Source organism: Lissotriton vulgaris, chromosome 1_1, assembly GCF_964263255.1.
Source record: "Lissotriton vulgaris chromosome 1_1, aLisVul1.2, whole genome shotgun sequence".
NCBI classification, from domain to species: Eukaryota; Metazoa; Chordata; class Amphibia; order Caudata; family Salamandridae; genus Lissotriton; species Lissotriton vulgaris.
The window spans coordinates 581601985-581625360 of NC_141685.1; the positions used below are offsets into that span (position 1 = coordinate 581601985).

The 23376-nt window shown below is 44.5% G+C and overlaps 1 protein-coding gene across 1 annotated transcript in view; it reads right to left on the reverse strand.

The window, feature by feature from the left end:
* The window catches only part of HS2ST1 (heparan sulfate 2-O-sulfotransferase 1), a 357064-nt gene that overhangs the window by 126800 nt on the left and 206888 nt on the right, over window positions 1-23376 (reverse strand). The window contains exon 2 of the mRNA XM_086953973.1: window positions 4101-4339. Coding sequence (XP_086810099.1) covers window positions 4101-4339 — 239 coding nt within the window. The remainder of the gene's footprint in view (window positions 1-4100; window positions 4340-23376) is intronic.

Below are 23376 nucleotides of genomic sequence, written 5' to 3' on the forward strand. Positions count from 1 at the left end.
TGCAAAACAGAAGCAATAGTTGAGAATCAAGAACAGAAAGAAACCATTTTTAATTATTCACTTTGGAAATGGGCTGGGTTGTCTTACTGTTAATGCTATGAACACACCGCTTGCAACCAAATAATAAAAATAATAACTATGCTGACATATCATATGCTACCACTTGTCTGCACTCGGTCACTGGCAACATTTGTCAAATATTAAATGACCCAATGGTACTAATTTTATAGAAGCAAACACGAGGAGATGGAAGGAGCGCTGAAACTTTTCAGACACTCACCCGCAGTCACAGATCTGGGTTGAATCCATCATCATTCTTTAGCTCACTTCACCACCTCAGTTCAGACCCACCTATATGCAAATCAGTCTTGACCCTCTGCCTCATGGGAACAGTCCAGCCTGAATTGCCAAGCCACGTCTTCCCTGAACCTGAAACAAGCATCCTGGGACCGGTTTCCAGATAACACCCTTCATCAGCCAGGCTAGCTTGAATCCAGTGGAAAAGTAAGCAGGGGAACCCACGTCTGTGCATACACTGCCAACTTAGGAAGAACAAAGCCAACACAAAGAGATGACGGAGCGCTGAAACTTTTCAGACACTCATCCCAAGTCACAGATCTGGGTTGAATCCCTCATCATTCTTTAGCTCAATTCATAACCTCAGTTAAAACCCTGCTATATACAAATCAGTCTTGACCCTGTGCCTCATGGGAACAGTCCAGCCCAAACTGCCAAGCCAGGTCTCCCCTGAACCGGAAACAAATATGCTGGGACTGGTTTCTGTGTAACTAATTTTATAGAACTCAGAAGTACTAAAGGTTGAGTGGACCCACCAAGACTTCAGTCTGTGACCTTCAGGTTACACATACTTACATACAATGGATGCAGTAGCCAACTGTGCTATTTTACCAACGTATTCACATCAATTATTGCCTACATGTTTTAGAGGCTCAATTAAAGGAAGGCAGGGTGATACCATTACAACATTCACCCAAAAGAGGTCATTTTGGGCATTACATTCCCAGAAAATATAAAAAGTAATTACTGTGGAACCAACAATCTCATAATTATTTCCGAACAAAAACAATACGAAAGGAGACCAGGCTGACTAGAAATAGTTACAAAGATTACTTATAGATTGAAAATGGAAGAATTTAGAGTCACCAACTTAGAAATAATGTTCGTAGAGAGCAGCTGAAAAAGTGGAACTGGAAAGTAAAGAAAAGTAATGATTGCAGTGGTGTGGAATTCCTATAGCCCAACACAAAATACATATTATTTGGGGCTAAAGGACATGTTTTCATGTTTATTTTGTCATTGTGACAAGTAGGCCCAACCACCCTGCAGCATAAACCCTTTGGATACCAGTATACACATTCTGGATCAGGGTAGGGCACGGTCTGCAGTTAAGGTAATATTTGTGTGCACAAGTTAATGCTGTTCGAACTTGCATTTATGATTCATTACTGCAAAGCCTTTAATGTTAGACTGAGCACTCTAAGGAAAAGTTGTAATCTCAGACTGCTGTAATGACAATGGTTCCAGTATAAAAATGTGTAAACATGTTTGCAAAGTTTATCAGTATGAGGCTACATATAATTCTCCAAGAATGCTCTCTGATTAGATGCAAATATCTGCAGGACCTTGAAGGCAAGATTGATGATTTTTTGCTTTCAAAACAAAATACTCACAAAAAATGCAACCAGCAAAACAAAATCTTGCTAAACTACTGTAAAATATTAGGTACCCTTTCTTTGAGTCATTTTTAGTAAAATGTGTTGATGCATGCTAGTATTTGCAAAAATATTCCTAATGGAGTATCAGTGCAAGCAGTATCAAGAGGATTATGGGAAACATGCAAATAAACAAAAATTAGCAAAGCCAATAGTTCTTACATTGGTGGCCATCCGTTTGGTTTTATCTTTGCGTGGCTTGTTTTGACATGGTTTTTGTAAAACTGTGTTATAAGGGTGAGGGCAGGGCAGCTGTTTTTGAAAATGGCAATATTAGCACCAGGTTTTGTGCATATTTTTAAACATCCTATAGACGCCTATTTTTGTCTAATGTAATTCTAATAAGACTTTTACTTCGGATTAAACTTTCTTTTTATTAAGTACTTTTTTTCTTTTTTACCATATATGTTATTTTTTCTCCATAGAATGTGAAATCATTACCTTCTTAACATATATTTACAATGAATAGATTCATGTACAGATTTTAAATTTCATAGAGAGTGCAACAATTCAAAATACATAAAATACAATACTGTTGTCCAAGATTTTATACAGAAAAAATCCCATTCAACGCGTTTCGGCTATGCCTTCCTCAGGAATTCTGTATATATTCTGTATCAATGATAACTTATTGGGAAAATAGAGTACCGGATCCCAGAAATTAGATGGCACGCTTGCGAGGTATAACTGTGTAGGATGATTAATCTTCTTCCATCTGGGTACGCAATGACATTAAAACCAATTCAAGATCTATGATACGTAAATATAATTATATTCACATAACGGAAGGATTGTCGTGCAGTAACAGGTATTTCAAATCTCCTGAAGATTTTAGTCCCTCGTTTCATCTGATAGTTTCTAATATAAGGGCCAACAATCCAAAAGTGTATCAATGTCCAAACGTGTCACTTTTTAAGTTGTGATCTTCACTTCATTCTCGGTAAAAAACGTCCCGCGGCATGTCAGCGTGTTATCGTCCCGATTCGAGGGCAGGGCACCTTCCACAATGATCAACATTGGCAAAAACCAAAAATATTTTTTGGTTAAAAAAAAAACACATTGCCACCGTAGTTCCTAGCACTGAAGTAAACTACCTTGCGTGCCGATGTGCTTATTGTGAAAGAGCAGAATGCAGTCACTTACAGTGAAGCCAGCTGATAAGAGATATAATTTTAATTAAACCAAAAGGTCGTGGTAAACACTAGATCTAATTAGGGGCCCAATTCTTAAATATAGCCACAAAAGTGCACCCATGGTATATGTTCTCGAATTAGAGCAGCTTTATGGCTTTCATGAACTAACAAGAATTTAAAGAAGCAGCCCAGGAAATCGTACTGCTACAAAGTATTTGTGAACTGCATTTTGGCACAAGCAAATATGCATGTGTAGATTTGCTTATGCGAAAATCTATTACATGTTTACAAGTTCACTTTTCCTCCAATCACTTTTTTACCCAAGCCTGAAAGACATTTTACTTCTGCCTTAGTCAGGAGTAAATTTCCAAACTTTTCCAGTATGGGAAAATAGTAGAGAAGAGCTGGTGAAACCCCTAAAACATGCAAGTTAGTAAGGCTGTACAAATTCAAAAGGGCATTCCAACCCCGGAATGAAAGCCTTCTGCTACTTCCAGTCCCAGTATGCAGGTCTGTGGAAAGGTGGTAAAATAAAGGAAATGCTAGTATTCAAACCCTACTGCAGTATGAGCCCCGACATAATCAAAGAGGCTGTTATCAGAGCTCTTATATAGTGAGATTGTGGTCACACAACGTGGCATAAAAGGGACAAGTTTATTTTGTAAAGGACAATTACATTTATAAAGCAACCTGTCCCATGGACAAGTAGATATTATATACAATTCCACACCTCTGCTGTTAGCATGATGCATTATAAAATAAATGACAAATATGTATGAAATTGTCGAATTTTAGGGAGGTAGGAGTGGGGGGTGGAGGGGGGTTGCCAAAAATACATTATGCACACTCAAAGTTAACACTCAGTTTGACCATTTATGTCCGTTTAGTTTTATTTTGAAATATTACAAATATTATTTACTGCCTCTTTAAAATAATCTGCAGACTATACGATGGATTGAAATGTACCATTAAAGGCAAAAAAGGAAACAAATATCACATTATCAGGTTCATATCTCGGTTCTGAAGGGCAAACCTAGGAAAACATGTAAGATACACTGTAGTGTCAACGCAATTTATGGTTCCATACAAGTTGTAAATGTGCATGAAAACGTGCATTTAATCTTTCCTTTAAACTTCAACTACCAATGTAAATAAACACTCAATCAGTCAACCATCCAATTGCTGTAGGGCTAGAAATGATAGATTACTAGGGAAGAGACATTAACCGTCTTACCTGATCTTGCAAAGACATCACAGGATTATTTTTGGTTGTATTTATATGAAGAACGTGATACTTGTTTTTGGCACACAGGTCGTAGGCAATGTTTGTAAACGACGTGCTCGCAGTCTTAGGTACTCTGTTATAAATTATCACTAAGTCCTCCTCTTCGTCCAACGCGCAGTCCAGCCGCGTGCCGTCCATCATGTGACGCTGCTCGATTTCTCGCACTTCATGTCGTGCAATTGCTCTTTCTGTAATTAAGAAAAGCTCCATCAGTATTCAGCAAGGTATCATGTATAGCACAACAAACATTCATATAAGTCGAAAACACGACCAGTACAATGGATCTTTATAAACATTTATAGTGTGGAAAAAGGGCATGAAAAAAGTGGCAATTAGATACTTTTAAAATACTGGCACACTCTTTATATAAACAGTGGTGTCATATGGCCTGAAGGTAGATACTGACCGTGAGTTTAAAACAAACTATAACCAGCATATTAGTGTGTCTGTGGTAATAGTCCACTGACTGAGATGTGAAGTCGCGCTGTGGACCAACACAGCGGCACTGATTTGAAAAGGTACAGGTCTCACGAGAGGGGTGTGCCTCATTCCACATCTTGCAATGTTCTAGATTTGGGTTTTACAACGGCAGCAGTGGAAGGTGAAACACCGCCCAGAATAAGGTCAGCATTTCGTTGGTCTTATTCTGAGTAATGCTGGAGGATGCAAGGGAATCCTCCAGCAGAGGATGTGCAGCGGAGCCTCACTGGCTTCAAAGAGTAACTCTGAGATCATCTCCTTCATTGCCTCCAGGGTAGGGTCAACATTGCCTCCTTCAACTCAGCAGCCATTTTGACCCAGTGGCTCAGACGAGAAGCGGACCAGGAAGAAGTGAAACATCCTAGTCAACTCATTTTATCACACACCTAGGTGAAGATGAATTTTCCTATGGAGTCCTTCTCTGCTTGGGAATTATCACCAAGTGGAAACATTTATGCTCACCTCAGCAGATAAGAGCCTGGGCGTTGTTCTGGGGCAGTTCGGAAATCGGGCATAAATCCTAACTACCTCAACCTGAACCAACCACTACACATGCCATCGAAAAATCATCATGAAAAAATACTGCAATCCTAATCTACAGGAAGAAAAGCCACATCATCAGGCATGATAAGAGAGACACTGTCACAGAATGGATGGGCAAACCCCATGTTACCACAAATAAATGCAGTATTTTTGTCTCTCCTTCTGAACTAAGTATAGTATTAAGCGGCATTTGAAGCTTTCCTTGGAATCGCTTCGTTTAACAAAATCTGTTGTCCTTGGTTGGATTGATAAAACTACAAGACTGGTTTAAGTCTCAGTCACAGAAATGAGCTACCAATTTGACCTTCACCAGGCATCTCCTAATGCACGATCAAACAAGGCTAATGTATTGCTGTTGGGCAACACACTTATGTGTTGTCTGGTGAAAACAAGCATTGGCATAGCCTAGGAATCTCACTTTGTTGGACTAATACGTTTTTAACCCGGTAGCACAATCCTGAGTGCTATAACATCTACTGTTACTTCACGTGTCACAGGTGAATGGGCACACACATCCAAGGATAGGCTTCCGTGCTATTTAATGATAATAGGATAAAGTCTCGTCAAAATTTTAAAAAAGTATCTTTTTTACAAAGAAGCATTGACACTAATAGGCACAATATAGCATTGCATTGAAAAGTACTTATCTAAAGTGTTTTAGTTGTACAACTAGTAGTGTTTTAGTTGTACAACTAGTAGTCTGAACTTATATATCTGAAAGTGCTCATATATGCGATAATGAAGAAAACGGGAGTTTTAGTGAAATAAGATATAACAGAGGCATGTTAAACCATGACATATTAAATACCCAAAACACTAAATCATTAAAAACTAAACAATCATTTTGATTAAGTTCTACAAAACAAATCAGCTAATCGAACACCTCAAATACCTATTTAAAATGCACAAAATGGAGAAACACTGTTGATACTGTATTTTAAACCATAAGGTTACTTTGAAGATGTGCACGCACAAATTCGGAGTAGTTCCTTTCACTGCCAAACAAAAACTGCTGAAAAACTCAAGAAAGGAGCGGTTACAGATTGGTTCCATGCATCGTTTAGCACTACTCCCTAGGCTGCTTGTTAATTAAAACAGAGGGAGCCAGTCTAGTTACCCCTTCACATGCAAGCCTGTAGGCATCCAATATTATTTACAAGCAACACTAGCAAAAATGTAAAGTAAAACTATAAATAAACCAGGCAAGCTTAAAGCGGGCGTGGACAAAAGCTACAAAAACAAGCATTTACAATGCAATGGTCTGGCATTGTTAAAGTTAGAGCTATTGGCATTGCTCATGCCATGATTTTTATTTATGTTTTTGTTTTTAAAACATAAATTAATGGCATTGCCATTTACAATGTCAATAGCTTAATCTCTCGCAAATGCGAGACCTATTGCATTTGCATCCACACAGAGCCACACACACAAAGCCACCCACACACACATACACTGCCACCCACACAGAGTCATACACGTGAAGCCACCTACACACACACGGAGCCACCCTCACACAGACCCACCTACAAAAAAAGCTACCCACACAGAGCCCAGCACACAAACAGACAGAGCCCAGCACACAAACAGACAGAGCCCAACACACACACACACAGAGCCCAACACACACACACACAGAGCCCAACACACACACAGAACCACACACACACAGAGCCACACACACACACAGAGCCACACACACACAGAACCACACACACACACAGAACCACACACAGAGCCACACACACACACACAGAGCCACACACACACACAGAGCCACACACACACAGAGCCACACACACACAGAGCCACACACACAGACAGACAGAGACACACAGAGCCACACACACAGACAGACAGTGCCACACACTCACAGAGCCACACACACAGTAGTAGAGAGTGAGTAGTCAGGACCTACATTTCTTAAGAGGTAACTGTAGGTTATTGCCCCTCCTAAACAACACACTGCAAAGAACAGGCAGGGTAGCGCTTTTGTAAATCAAAATCAAACACAGAATAATTTACATTTAAACAAGTTTAAAAAAAACATAAGCCTGTACACAGTTTATTAAAAGTCCCATTTGGAAGGAAAAAGCTGTAAGACCCTGAAACTGAACCTTACATTTAGGTAGCACGTTGACGTCCTGAAGAAAGGGGAAGTCACGAGTTAGTCATTCCTGCTTTTCTGAGAAGCAGAACAAGTGCATGACTTCAAAATGTGGGGAGGGGGGGTGCGGGGGGAACGAAGCAATGCACTTACTTCCACATCCACGCAAGACACTTCCCAAAAGACGGTGACACAAATGAGGTCACGGATTTGTAAAATATATGTATTTAGGTTTGCACATCACACAGGCTGAGCTTCCATGTATGGCTGCAGCACTGGAGGGGAGGTTCTCAATTAGCAATTTGTTCACAAAACTGCTATGCAGAGGTTGGTAAGCCAACAAATTAACTGGGAGAGCCGAGCTAAGGATCGTCTCAGGCTCTAAGAGCCTGTGCACAAGCCAAGCCTCTAAATGATTTTTCATGTAAAACAAAGTTAAGCCACCATGTTAGAATACGATAAGGGTCTTCAAAATTCTAAAATAGTGTATTTTTAAAAAAAGTGAGTTTTCGAACATGCACTGAGAAACATTCCTGCCTGTCGAGGCCATACTTTCTTGGTTCCCCATGTAATCAAGTGGGCAGCTGTCACCACATCAACTCATGTGAATGGAGGCTTTTTTGGGCAAGAGAACCACGAGCTGTGCCACAGTCTGGCTTCTAGTTCGAGGTTTCAGTGGCTCGCCCACTTCTACCACAATGGATGCTGACAGCAAGAGAGGAATGTGCCCACGTGTCACAAATCTGTTGGTTTTTAGCTGTACAGGCAATTATGGTAAAATAATCAGATTCAGACAGTATCAATAACATTTATGATCACTCCAAGCAGAGAGTTTTCCCCCAGGTTCTAAGTTAGTCACCTCCTTTGGTACCAAAGAACCCAGGATCATGAACATCTGAGTAGAAAGTCAGATATCTCTACTCGTGAGGGGATAAGTCCTTGTGTTGTGCATAAACTCACAGACAGGTGAGCCTAAGGGTCCTGGACCCCATGATCTGAAGGTCTCCTCCCGTAGTATCAGGTTCTACCATCATGCACAGATGAGCACGAGATGGGAAGGTACCCAATACGACTGAAATTATCAGAGTTCGAGTCCTGTCCACTAAAGTGTCAAAAATGTGTTCAGAAAACATTCCCATCCATTTCTAGGCTTGTCTCTTGAAATAGCGCCCAGTCCTGGCTGTTTTTGGGTGTATGGCAGTTATGTTACACATCTTAACAGAGAGATTAACAGAAGGCTCATAGACACAACAACATACTCATCGGCTGGCACGCTATGGGAATCACATACATTTAGAGTAGGTGTTTAAGCCACGACCCTATGATGCCCCCCACTTAAAGACTTTCACGAGGTTCATAATACGATCACATGTCTGAAACGGGAACGGTACCAGAGAGCCCTCTTTTAAAGGGCTGGGGTAAATAATTGTGCCTCACGAACCACTACACCGCACTCTCGAAACCCCTATCTCCCCACAGCAACCTCCCCTGTTACTTCCACCTCCCACCGGAAGGTCTCCTCTATCTCAGTCACGCTTGTGTCCTTCTCCACGTCCAAGAAGTTGGGTTTGCGGTTTTTGCTCAGCTCCCCGATGCCCCCCAGTAGAAAGCCGGTGGAGGTGTCCTCGTCCCCGATCACAGCGATCAGCTTTCCATGCCCAGCCATGGCCGCTCCTGGCGTCTGTTCTCACACAGGCTGGTCGGCTTCCTGTTTAGAACGAGCGCATAAACCCGCCTTTCGTGTTACCCATGTGTAGCATGGTGGTATCGCGGGAATAATAAAGGTTGTAATATGGATACTGAAAACGGACTTCAGTGAAGTCAAGACGATCTCGTTGCCCTAAGCGGCCGACATACTAAGATGAGCTGTTGGCGCTTAGTGCCGAAAATAAGAGTTCTGAAATAGACGTGCATGCGTTAACGTCACTGATGTTGATATACCGTGCCTCATGTAAGAATACATGTAAGAATACATGTGGTGAACTAATTGAAAAACCGTGTTAAGTGCCTATTCCGAGGCCGGGATAGATATGATAGGATGAGTGGCCACTGTCCACAATACTATAGCACCACCTATGTGCCACACACGTTCTTGATAAATGGAGAACTGTAAACCAATACCTAAAAAGTCATCCCGATATCTGGTTCAGAGGCAAGAAAAGCGAGGCAGAGTCTGCTCACGTTGCCTGCACGCGCCAGTCGGCCCTCTGATTGGTTAATAAGGAACACCAATCAGAGAGCTGACTTGAGCGTGCAGGCAGAGTGATGAGGGGCGTGCTCTCTCCCAATGACGTCAGGGAGGGAAAGAACTTCAAAAACACACCCCTCTATCACAAAAAGACGGGGCTTGAACAGAGTGACGCCCCTCTCCTCCAATGGCTGTCCTCGGTTTAGGAAGCCAGCTAATGGAGACGAGGGGCAGGTTCAAGCCCCCCATACTGTAAACATTAAATTTCGGCTGCGCGACACTGCTGCGCAGTGTACGCTAGGCTGAGACCTAAAAAGCCAGACATAACATAGCACTGGAAAGGCAGTGCAGGGACACAGGACATGGAAAAACAACCACCCAGAAGCACAATTCTTATCCAGGGAAGGTTAGTTAAGGCCATCTATACTTTACATTTTAGCAGGGATCACATGAGAATGCTGCATCTAGAAAACACGACATTCTACATGAAAATATATTATCAAAACAGCACTTGCACGCTCGTATTATAACTGTATTGTAATGGCATTTATATAGCGCTTACCCCTGATGGGGTGTTGAGGCGCTTTTTTGGCGAGTGGCAGGCTACTCCGGAACCCATAAACGAGTAGTGTTTAATTAGTATAGTGAAATATGAAAGTAATTTGAGTGGTGGATATGTTAGTCAGTTATTTGGATTGAGAATGGTAGTGGAGGGAAAAAGGTTTGCATTTATATAGTGCTTGCTACCCCTGATGAGGTGTTGATGTGTTTTTTTCTGTGAGTGGCACGCTACTCTGGAGGATTAGTGTTGAAAAGTACAGTGAAATATGAAAATTGAGAAGTGTGCATGTTAGTCTGTTATTTTGAATGAAAGGATAGTGGAGGGATTGAAGAGTGAAAAGATTGATATTTTATTTGTATGTTTTTTTTGTTTGTTTTGGAGGTCATTGCAGTAGGAGGAGGCTTTGGATGGGTAAAAAGAATGTGGAAGGGAAGAGTTTAGAAAGGCTTGTTTTTGCGGATCAGTATAGTAAAGAGGTGTCAGATGATGCAAGGAGGGTAGAGTAGGGGAGAGCATAGAAAGGGTTCTTTTGGAGATCACAGTAGCAGTAGGGGTTCGGAATGAATGAGAGAGTGGATGTAGAGGATAGGGGTATAGGGTGAGATAGGGTAGTGCATTGGAAAGAGTAGTAGAAAGAGGTTTGAGAAGAGTCAGAGTTTAGGTAGAGGATATATCGAGAGAGAGCTAGGGTGAAAAATTAGGGTATTACATTGCATGCTTATTTAGGAGAAAAGTAATATATAGACCCAAGTACATGGAAGGTATATAGATGCATAAAGTAACTATACGCAGATTAAAGATGAATTAGATAAACTCTGGTTTTCAAGTGTTGTTGCACTTAAAACTATTTATTTATTTTAAAACATTATTCTACATGTTTATACAAAGCAATACAGATTTATCGGTACATATCTTTACAAATAAATGCTTATATACAGAGTGATACGCTGTATATTTCTGTTTGATTATGGTGCTTGTGTGGGAAAAGGCAATTCTTTAGTAGTTTTCTAAAGATAAGGTGGTTGTCTGTGGATCTTATGTTGGGGGAGGGGGGGGGGGTAAAGAGTTCCGTAGTTTGGCTGCTTGAACAGAGAAGGATGTGCCACCCATGGTGTTTTTGTTGTATCTCGGGATTTTGAGGCGGGGTGCTACTCTAGAGCGGAGGTTCCTTTGTTGAATGTTTGGTGATTTTATTCCTGATGAAGCTGTCCCATTCCATGTATCGCTTTGTGGTTTCACTTCTGAAGGAAAAGAGCAAGCGAGTGGCCAGGCAGATGGATTTATCGAAATTAAAGTCCAACTTGTTACCCAACACTGCTAGGCATTTGTGACTTCTAGTTTTGTTTTCTGATACAAGCAGGGCTTAAAGTGGGATGAAAAAAGGGGGCCTGGGGACAGTCTCTCAAAGGGGCGTGGCTGATGTAATTAGGGGCGTGGCTGACATAATTAAGGGCGTGGCTAATGTAATTGAGGGTGTGGCTTAAAAACAAGTTAGCTAAAAATCTGTGCTTAGCATAGTGTGCCGCCCAACTGGTATTTTGCTGCTCCTGTCATTGCATCCAGATATAGAATACAACAAGTAGCACTACACCTACAACAAGTCAGGACTATTGGCTTTGTCTTTGGTTGTTAGTTGCATATGACAAATAAGCACCAAATACGGCTTTGTTGTATATAGCATTGAAAATGCTTCAGTTCTGACATGATGAGACTATGAAAGAATTATAACGAGTTTCTTTGAAGTTAAGTTCCCCCCCCCCCCCCCCCCCCGAGTCTGGAGTCAAAAATGGAGAGCCTGATAGGGACCCGTTTTGGCACCTGCTTTTTAGAACTGGCAGTGCAGAGCACTGGGAGGACCCAACCCACTTATCCCCTTGGCCGCGGCTGTAATTCAGCCGCAGCGATAATTCCGCTGCGGTGGAGGGAGAGGGGGAGTGCAGCGCCGCCATGCTTGTGACGGAACCACACCGTCATGAGCCACGGGCGGGCTGTGCTTATGGCGGCATGGTTCCGTCACGACTCCGCCCACTCACTAATTCGCCCGCACAGGCAGTGAATCAGTGCCGCGTGGGCGGAGCGGCCGCGGTATGACGGAGCCACGCCATCATGAGCACACGCCACCCGTGGCTCATGACGGCATGGTTCCGTCACAAGCATGGAAGGGGTTAAAGCCCTGGATGCAAGTCTCCATTTGCCTTAATTTTGTGGTTTTCTGCACGATTGTATCCCGCCCTGTGAGTTTCATTTCAACTTGGCGTACTCGATGGAGCAAAACAGAACAAGACAGAGTCCACACAAAGAGGATAATGCTATTTACCATCAACTTAGCTCAGATGGAGTTGGCAAAAGTTGCAGCAGGAGACAGCCCAGGCAGCCCTCACTAAAACTGGTTAGCTTGCCCACTCTTGCTGCAGCTTATCACCGGACTCAAAATCTGCAAAGCTTACAACCTGTTCTTCAAAAACTGATCATTCTTCAGAATCTATTACTAGATTTGAAGGTCAATAGTTACATTTTTTTATTTTACTTTACTTTTTTTTGTACGCCACGGGCGCTTCTGGAAATATATGCATCCAATTTTTATTGGAAACACGCTAGTAAAAACAAAGCTTTGTTTTCAAACTCAGGGTCACTTGCACCAAGCTATGGACGTAGTTTATTCACCTAAGCACCATGTGCTATTTTAGAGCTCTCTCCTAAAAAAACAGTACGAAATGCATCAATGAGTAGAACTGCGAAGAGTCACAGCATGTTAAAAATAAACATTTATTAGACCATTGTAACAACATGCCAGGCAACTTTATGGACAAAGATATAAAATAACAAGCATTGGCAAAGATTCGGCTGAAAGTTAGGGGGAATAAAGCACTATGATGTGGCCAGCGCTAGCCATTTTATTGCGCTTACTTCTGACAGGGGTGGGGGGCATTGGAGAAGGGCAACAAACAAGGGGGAGGCAAGACAAGACATCAGTAGGGAAGGGGGCATGGGGCAAGCTCAAACAATGGGCAAGGAAGGAGGTGTGAGGAAGAAGCACAACGGGCAAGCAAGGACGCAGGAGGGGGCCCGGAGAAAGCACAAACTACAGGGGTGCAAGCGGCAACGGAGCAAGCCACATCAAGGATGAGAGAAGAAGAAACAAGCGGTGGGTTAAAGAATTTTCTCTACGAACTACTATCGTACACTAAAAAATTTTTTAAACTGAACCTGCAATATGTGGTATACAGTGGTGTAATCATTACGTCGTCAAGAGGGTTGGATTGGGATCAAAAATTGGCCTGGGCACACAAAAAACAAGCATTTACAATGCAATGGTCTCGGCATTATTAAAGCTAGAGCTATTGGCATTGCTCACGATTTTTTTTTTATCATAAATAAATGGCATTGTCATTTACAATGCCAATAGTTTAATCGTTAAATAAATGGCATTGTCATTTACAATGCCAATAGCTTAATCGCTCGCAAATGCATGACCTATTGCATTTACACCCACACAGAGCCACACGCACAAAGCCACCCACACACCTATAAAGAGTCACCCACACAGAGTCATTCACATAGAGCCACCTACACAGCCACCCTCACACAGACAGAGCCACCCACACATAGAGCCACCTACAAAAAAGCTATCCACACAGAGCCACACACACACAGAACCACACAGACAGAGCCACACAGACAGCCACACACAGACAGAGCCACACACAGACAGAGCCACACACAGACAGAGCCACACACAGACAGAGACACACACAGACAGAGACACAGACAGAGCCACACACAGACAGAGCCACACACAGACAGAGCCACACACAGACAGAGCCACACACAGACAGAGCCACTTATGATCCAAGCTTCTGATAACTAAAGGCATAATGCCATCACTGATAGATATATGTAATGACCATATGGCTAGGCCCTCCTCATTAAGCCTCGAGGTGGGGGCGGGGGGGCGAGAGCAGGAGGAAGGAGAGCTGCGGGCCGAAGGGGGGGGCAAGAGATCTGGATGCACAAACAGGGTGGCAGAGTCAAGAAAAACGGCACAGACGCAGAGACTCTGGAGCGGCAGCAGGATCCACGATGCAAAAAAAAAACAACAGCGTCCGCAACTCCGAAAATTTTCGGATTCGGGGGCGTGTTTTGGCGTTCTGAGTGACGGATGACGTCACTGCCGAAAGAACAGCAAAACTTACGCCCCCGAATCCGAAAGAGACGGGGCTTTATTAGAGTGATGCCCCTCTCCTTAAATGGCTGGTCTCCGTTAAGGAAGCCAGCCAATAGAACAGAGACGGAGGAGAGAGGCAGGTCAAACATCGTACTAAAGGACATTAAATCTCCTCCCGGAGACTGCGCAAGCGCAGCCTTCTCGGTCCTTTAATAAATGACGCTCCGAAGGTGCCAAAATCCGACATTTTCCAGATTCTTCGGTGGCTGAAAGGGGGCAATGTTTCAATGGTCTACGCTTGAAATGCGCTGGCTGCACATGAATTAGTTTTCCATTACGCCGCATCTAAGAGGACTACACCGAACCAACCCCACTGCGGTAACTCTGCAAAATATCCTGCCAGAGATATTTTAAATTCTCCAATATCTACTTAGATACTCATATTTAGGAGGGAGCTCCATCAGCAGAGCCAGTTCATGCTTTCACGATCACGCCCACAAACGGTTTGTAGTAGGAAGGTCAGACGCCTACATCCCAGATACCCAGATATGAAAACAAAGGGACACTTGCATCTAATAAACAGTCTTGCACCATTCGATTCCCAAAACACACAGAAATAAGGCCTGTAACATACATACGATGTTGTTGCCTCGCAAATGCGTTCATGTGTATGGGCAGGGCTTTAAGTGGGATGAAAAAACTGGGGGGTCTCTCAAAGGGGCGTGCCCAGTGTAATTAGGGGCGTGGCTTTAAATCACTTACGCAAACAATCTGTGCTTAGCATAGTGTGCCGCCCAACTTGTAATTTGCTGTTTCCGTCATTGCATCCAGATATTTGATACAAGGAGCATCATACCTACAATAAGTAAGTAATATTGGCTTTGTCAATGGTTATTACTTGCAGACGATAAATAAGCTGCAACTATAACTTGTATATAATATTGACAAAGCTTCCAATTAAATCCTTGGTGACCCTACCACAATGTTGCTGCTCCTGAGTTTCAGAAAGAGAAGGGACATCCAGAAAGAAAATGACTCTTAAAGGATTTCCCTTCCCCCACAATGCTCCCCTGGCATGACGTCATGCTGTAACTTCTCTAGTACTGAGAAGTGAGCAGTGTGAGCAGCGCACATCCATGTGCCTGCTGCTGTCTCGAAACGGGTCTCTATCAGGCTTTGTTTTGCACCATGGCACTTTTTTCCGGACTGCAGTGACAGCAAACAGCGGTCATTGCAGTCCTTGAAAAAAAACGGGCTGCCTGTGTCAGGGCTCAAAACAGAGCCCGATAGAGACCCGTTTCGAGGCCCCCAGAAAAAAACTGCTGGTGCTCAGACCCCTTAAGACCCGGCCCACTTCAAGCCCTGTGTATGGGTTAGTACTTTACTCCGCAGGCTCCGAAATCGCACTCCTTTACAATGCGATTTGTGTTGTCCTACCCCAGTTTTTGCATTCTTTTGGCGGAATGCCTGATCCCGCCTCTCTAATGCCGTGCACCCACGACCCCACCCCCCCACCACTCCCCCCCCCACCCCTCCTGGGCACTATGGCAATATATTGTGCACTAGAAATTACTGCATTATCAAAATGCTACCATAAAATTTGGGAAAAAACGTATGGGCGGGGGGGGGGGGGTATAAAAGTGCGTGAGACTGTGGCAGAGTGAGTGTGTGAGTCATAGTGTGTGGGATACTTGTTTTGTGATAGAGAGTTGGTGATGGCAGTGCTTAATTAGTTAATTTAAAAATGCATGTCCTCTTCTTAGTTGCTAGTTTGCACTAGAGCATTCCTCCCGCTTGCAGCTCCTAAAATATATTCTTGTGATTGTGGCAAAACCACTTCATCCTTCTCCTAGTGGTATGTGTTGCTAAAGATATGGATGAAGATGTGGGCTAATGGGCAGAGCTGCCGAGTTTGGAGGTGGGAAACCAGGTTCGAGTCTCGGCGACCTCTCGGGATCCTGTTATTCTGGGCAAAGCACGTCTCCTTGTTCCTACCAAAAAATGAATGTGTAATGTAACTGGTGCTCATGTGAAGCTCTCCAGTTCCTTTCTTTTGTTTTTAAAAAGGATGCTAGCGGTCCAGTCAGGAGCAGCCTATGATATGCCCTGTGACACCGATTAAAGGCTAATTAATGTCGTATACGTGCCGCTTTGTGATATTATTCGTGGTATGAACAGTTGCCTATATTTGAATATACATTTCAGATCACGTGAATTATTTGATGGAATGAGAAGATTTCAGTCCACGATAAAAACGGACAACAATGAAAATTAAGAATGGAAAATATAGGATATAAGAACGTGCAAAACTCCCGAGTAGACCTTGGCTTGGAGGGGCGACCATAATATCCTGAGACCCGGGGAGCTGACCCAGCCCTTGAATGCTTTATGAGGCAAACTTACAAATTAATGGATACGTTCATAGACATTTTCTGACATTATCGTTTGTTATTGGTATTTCTATTACACACACGTTCATCCACTCACATTTTTTGCACCTACATCTATCCACCCATTCTTCACCCATCAACCCTATCATCCATCCACCCTTACATCCCTACTTTAATCCATCCATCCACTCATTCTTCATTCATCCACCCACCTTTTGGAACCTACATCAATCCACCCATTCATCATTCATCCACCCCCCCTATTCAACGTTTTTATTCCATCAAGGTACAAGTGTGAGTGACATCACGGTGATTACATTGCGATTTCAAGATAGAAACGGGCTTGACATGTATGACTTTCCACATGATTATATTGCGCTCATCAAGCTTCAAGCTTTTCACTTTTTAGGATTCCCACGTTTTTATCTCACCTAGCTGCATGTTTGACTGGCATCGCGCGTATGACTTTGAAAATGTAAAATGTAAACTTCCACGTTTTTATTTATTACATCGCGCTGAACAAGCTTCCAGTTTGAGTGGCATCGCGGCCGACTCCTTGACATTTTAAGACTTTCCAAATGTAAACGTTCCTAGTTTGAGTGACATTCAACATGCGATTGCAAAATTGAAACAGGCTTCGACATTAACATGGGCTTGACATTGACATTTTATGACTCCACAAATATAAACGGTCTAAACGGGCTTGACATTTTATGACGGGTTTCACTTCAAGTTGTAGTCACATGTTATGACTTTCAAAAAGTAAACGGACCAAGTTTGATTGACAATCAACATGGTTACATCGCGCAAGTTTGCAAATTGCGTTGTTGTTGCTTACGTTGCAATGCCTTTCGATGTAAACGTCGAAGCGTTGCTATGGCATGCGATGTAAACGTTACTGCGATGTGTTAATTGCGTTGTATTGTGTTCGCGAAGCGATCACTTCGTTGCGATGGGTGTTTCCCGCTGGCACAGGACGGTGGGGTTGAACAGGGGCTGGTAGTGGTTTGTGTTCGGGCGGTATAGATGCAAGGGGGGATGGGAGGCATGCGATGAATGCAGGTAGCTGGTCTGGCGGCGCTGGCTGACGGTGGAGGTCTCTTGGCTCACTCACTCGGGCAGAAGGACATCGCATAGCTGACATGGAGCAGATCCACTCCCGACTTTGCCCCGATGGGGGGGTGGGGGCTCGCAATGAAGGGTAACAAAGGTTTCGATAAAATAAGTACAGGACGAGGCGGCGTCTGGCGGGACAGTGGCGCGCGTCAGAAGGGGGGCAGAGGTGCCACGGGGCTCAACACAACATCAATAGCAGCGGAGGGGAGGGGGGCGATGAAAAGGAGATCAGGTGCGAAGTATGGCATGGGCGGGCACACGGGAAGACCGGAGGGGCGCACGGGTAGGGTTGGCTGGTTACAGATGGCTGGGGTCTCAGCTGAGTGTTTGGGTGCAGGGATGGGGCCGGCAGCACAGGGTATGGCTGGACAGGACAGTGGAGGCATGTCTTCCACGGGGCGGACGGGTGGCGCTCGGGGCACTTGAAGGAACCGACTGCAGCACGCAGGGTGGAGTGGCAAAGGAATAACGTGGGGGGAGCAAGGACGGGCTGGCAAGAGATGGGTGGAGAGGTGCACACCAAACGTAGAATGAGAACGTACCTCTGAATGCAGGATACCTATGGCTGCTCCACACGGGTCTGGAAGAAACTAAGGCAGGATTCTGGGATTGCAGGGGTTCCCGAATTGGAGGCGAGGTCTGCTTCAAGGGGGAACTTCTGCCTGCAAATACACGGCAACTGCACATTCTTTGTTTTAAACCTTCTGCTAAGCTGGGAGTGGAAACCCGCCTCGTGAAAGAAACGTTGTGCTTGCAAAACCCAGCCCCGTGATGTCCGTGTCCATTCACACATCAGGAAGACGAACTGGGGCAAGCTGCAACAGGGATTACAATACTGCACAGATAGTAAAAGCGAGATTTGGAAACAATAAAAACGGCATAAACAGACTAAGAACGGCACAAACAGGCTTACCTCATGTCCTCACTAGACGCTGCTCGAGCAGCAAAATGGCGTCCGGCAGCTCTGAAATTTTTTGGATTGGGGGCGTGGTTTTGCGCCCTGAGTGACGGGCAACGTCACAGGGCTAAAGAATGCAAAAAATCACGCCCCCAAATCCGAAAAAGACGGGGCTTGTTTGAAGTGATGCATCTCTCCTCCAATGGCTGGCCTCCGTTTAGGAAGCCAGCCAATGAAGGAGAGAGAGGGCAGGGAGGCGGAACCTACAGCGCACTCAGAGTCATTAAATCTCCAGCCTAAGTCTGCGCAAGCGCAGCCTTTTAGGCCTCCGACCTAAAAAGGTACCCACATTTGCGTATTGCCTTTCCGCAAAACACTGCTTCAGGGCAGTTTTATGAAAAGAAAGGGAGCGGGAGAATGTTTTATTAACTTCATTCAGATAAAAAAAATGCATAGATTAGTGGACACTGCTAAGCCACACATGAATGCATGTGAGACCACTTCTGCTCAGGCACCCTGCCCCTGCTCAATCAGCATACATTAATTGGCCGGCCCAACGAGAGAAAGGAGTGAAACCTCCGCCCATCTGTCTCCAGAAAGGTCACTCAAAGCAAGCAAACTCAAACAAGGGTAGAGGAGGAAAAAATATCTAGACAATTAATTCATAGGGGACAACTAATTCTCCTATACTGGTGGCACAAGTCCAATACCTTACTATTTAATCAACAAGCACCCCATCACAAATATTGGAGATCGTGATTATACATTTTAATAATCATAATCACAAGAAAACATTCTTCAATAAATTTCAGTCAATATCAAATTTACATTATACACAAATATACATATATATGTACACAACTCTATGTATTTTGTCCCTTGTTGTTGTATATAGTTAATACAAACAATACTTAAATACAAGTAAATCCATCTTCACCCAGACAAAATAACTGAAGCAAACGCTAGGTGTCCTCCTATTACTTCTAGGAAGTACACTCTGAGGTAGTCAGACACAATTGGTTAAAAAACAAATAATATAGAACCTAAATATAAAAGAAATTGTGTCAAAGAAATATAATTCCACTTTAGTTAAAGTTTGAATCAGACTCCTCTTAATGGAAAGTGTTGACGCGGTCGTGTTTTGGCCTTCCAAACAATCCGGCCTCCTCAGGACAGGGTGAAACAAATAACAAAAAATCAGATCTGGCAGCACCCTTCACAATAATGTAAAGCAAACGAACAATTCTTTTTAAATAGTGCAGTACATCGGTGAGGTTCACTCTCACACGTCACTTTCAGTAGGGAGAATATCCCAGGTCCAAACCACTGTTAACGTAAGGGCTTCAATTCACTCATAAACTCCAGGGGATCTGCATACAGCACCGCGGGAACTCGTGTTACTCAGGCACCCACTGGGCTGCTGGCTGCATCCTAACAGCACAAACAGCCCCTAGGCTGCCTAAAAAAGCAGCCCACAGCTGGAACTCGGCTACCGCCCTTTGGCCATTTCCCGAGTGCCCGCGTTACCAATCCGATCCTGGTCGTCAATGATACAGAGAGTGCAGTAGTGTTATCGGACCCAGTATTACCGCTTTACTTGGTGCTGCTCAAATGTTAAGATGCAACGGTAATAACAACAAAGACCCGTTTCACAACTGACTGCATGTGAGGTACACAATGTGCCTGCTTTCTCTTATTTTGCATAGCAAACTTTTAAAAAAGGTTTTGAAGTTGCAATCTGTTTCAGCTTTAAGTTAATAAAACAGATACACATCAGAATAGTTTATGTTCATGCTAAGTGTAACTTCAACGCACTTGCAGCTTGAAGCCTGTACTGTTGTAACTACACGTTTGTCTTCGATTTACGTAAGGCATGAAAACAAGAAATTCGATAACAAGGAGGGACTCGTCGCAAATCCCGAAATGAAACAGACAGACAAACTACAAGACAACTTAATGTGCAAGCAATCTAAAGATATTTTGCACCAAATTTTGTGTGCCTGGGTTGTCACTTACCATTTTGCACAAACATTGGGCACATGTAATGCGGTCTCAAAACAGGCATGTCTACAAGTCGTTGTTTATAGCATATAAGAGCTAGAAATCTAAAACAAATGAAAAGCCGGGGGAATGGCTTTGAGTCAAGAGAAGTATATACTAAAGTACATACAAGAGGTTTCAAATGCTCGACCACTCTGCACTCTGAAGCTCCACTCTGCACTCTGAAGCTCCACTCTGCACTCTGAAGCTCCACTCTGCACTCTGAAGCTCCACTCTGAAGCTCCACTCTGAAGCTCCACTCTGAAGCTCCACTCTGAAGCTCCACTCTGAAGCTCCACTCTGCACTCTGAAGCTCCACTCTGCACTCTGAAGCTCCACTCTGCACTCTGAAGCTCCACTCTGCACTCTGAAGCTCCACTCTGAAGCTCCACTCTGCACTCTGAAGCTCCACTCTGCACTCTGAAGCTCCACTCTGCACTCTGAAGCTCCACTCTGAAGCTCCACTCTGAAGCTCCACTCTGAAGCTCCACTCTGAAGCTCCACTCTGAAGCTCCACTCTGAAGCTCCACTCTGAAGCTCCACTCTGAAGCTCCACTCTGAAGCTCCACTCTGCACTCTGAAGCTCCACTCTGCACTCTGAAGCTCCACTCTGCACTCTGAAGCTCCACTCTGCACTCTGAAGCTCCACTCTGCACTCTGAAGCTCCACTCTGCACTCTGGAGCTCCACTCTGCACTCTGGAGCTCCACTCTGCACTCTGGAGCTCCACTCTGCACTCTGGAGCTCCACTCTGCACTCTGAAGCTCCACTCTGCACTCTGGAGCTCCACTCTGCACTCTGGAGCTCCACTCTGCACTCTGGAGCTCCACTCTGCACTCTGGAGCTCCACTCTGCACTCTGGAGCTCCACTCTGCACTCTGGAGCTCCACTCTGCACTCTGGAGCTCCACTCTGCACTCTGAAGCTCCACTCTGCACTCTGAAGCTCCACTCTGAAGCTCCACTCTGCACTCTGAAGCTCCACTCTGCACTCTGAAGCTCCACTCTGAAGCTCCACTCTGAAGCTCCACTCTGCACTATGAAGCTCCACTCTGCACTCTGAAGCTGCACTCTGAAGCTCCACTCTGAAGCTCCACTCTGCACTCTGAAGCTGCACTCTGAAGCTGCACTCTGAAGCTGCACTCTGAAGCTGCACTCTGAAGCTGCACTCTGAAGCTGCACTCTGAAGCTGCACTCTGAAGCTGCACTCTGAAGCTGCACTCTGAAGCTCCACTCTGAAGCTCCACTCTGAAGCTCCACTCTGAAGCTCCACTCTGAAGCTCCACTCTGAAGCTCCACTCTGAAGCTCCACTCTGAATCTGCACTCTGAAGCTCCACTCTGAATCTGCACTCTGAATCTGCACTCTGAAGCTCCACTCTGAAGCTCCACTCTGAAGCTCCACTCTGCACTCTGAAGCTCCACTCTGAAGCTCCACTCTGCACTCTGAAGCTCCACTCCGAATCTGCACTCTGAATCTGCACTCTGAAGCTCCACTCTGAATCTGCACTCTGAAGCTCCACTCTGAATCTGCACTCTGAAGCTCCACTCTGCACTCTGAAGCTCCACTCTGCACTCTGAAGCTCCACTCTGAATCTGCACTCTGAAGCTCCACTCTCCACTCTGAAGCTGCACTCTGAAGCTGCACTCTGAAGCTGCACTCTGAAGCTGCACTCTGAAGCTGCACTCTGAAGCTGCACTCTGAAGCTGCACTCTGAAGCTGCACTCTGAAGCTGCACTCTGAAGCTGCACTCTGAAGCTGCAGCTCCACTCTGCACTCTGAAGCTCCACTCTGAATCTGCACTCTGAAGCTCCACTCTGAATCTGCACTCTGAAGCTCCACTCTGAATCTGCACTCTGAAGCCCCACTCTGCACTCTGAAGCTCCACTCTGAATCTGCACTCTGAAGCTCCACTCTGAATCTGCACTCTGAAGCTCCACTCTGAATCTGCACTCTGAAGCTCCACTCTGAAGCTCCACTCTGCACTCTGAAGCTCCACTCTGAATCTGCACTCTGAAGCTCCACTCTGAATCTGCACTCTGAAGCGCCACTCTGCACTCTGAAGCTCCACTCTGAAGCTCCACTCTGAAGCTCCACTCTGAAGCTCCACTCTGAAGCTCCACTCTGAAGCTCCACTCTGAAGCTCCACTCTGAAGCTCCACTCTGAAGCTCCACTCTGAAGCAGTATTTGTTGCAGGGAGCGCATTGATGGACAGCAGGCACAGTAGCAGCGAAACTGCGCCCTGCTAATCCGATTCCACCATTACCAGTAAGAGCTGATCTTTTTAGCTAGTGGTTGTGCAGAAGGACAGTCTCGCTAGCTAACACAGCTTGGTGTCATAACTGAGGATGCCCCTGCTCGAGGCTTCTTGCCTCCCCCAACTATCGGAGGGTGTTCTCCCCCTAGAAAGAGGATAAGGCAGCGTTCGCTGCCCGTTGGTGGTCTCCGCAGGCACCGGATTAGCATGAAGCTATGTTATTTATCGTTCGGCTAATTCCCACTGGAGTAGCCGTGCTCTTCTAACATGTGAAAGAAGCCCATCATTGCTTCATGAAGGAACCAAAGCTGCTTCATGTGACCCTCTGCGGTGTGGATTTGGAGTAAGAATGTTAATAACGAAAAACATTTTTTTTAATATGGCACTAGCTTCTGCAGTTTTTAATTTTCATACCTCACAGATTTCGCGTTACTTCTGCCCAACCCAAAGGCACTCATTACTTTGGAAGAATGAAAGACTAGATG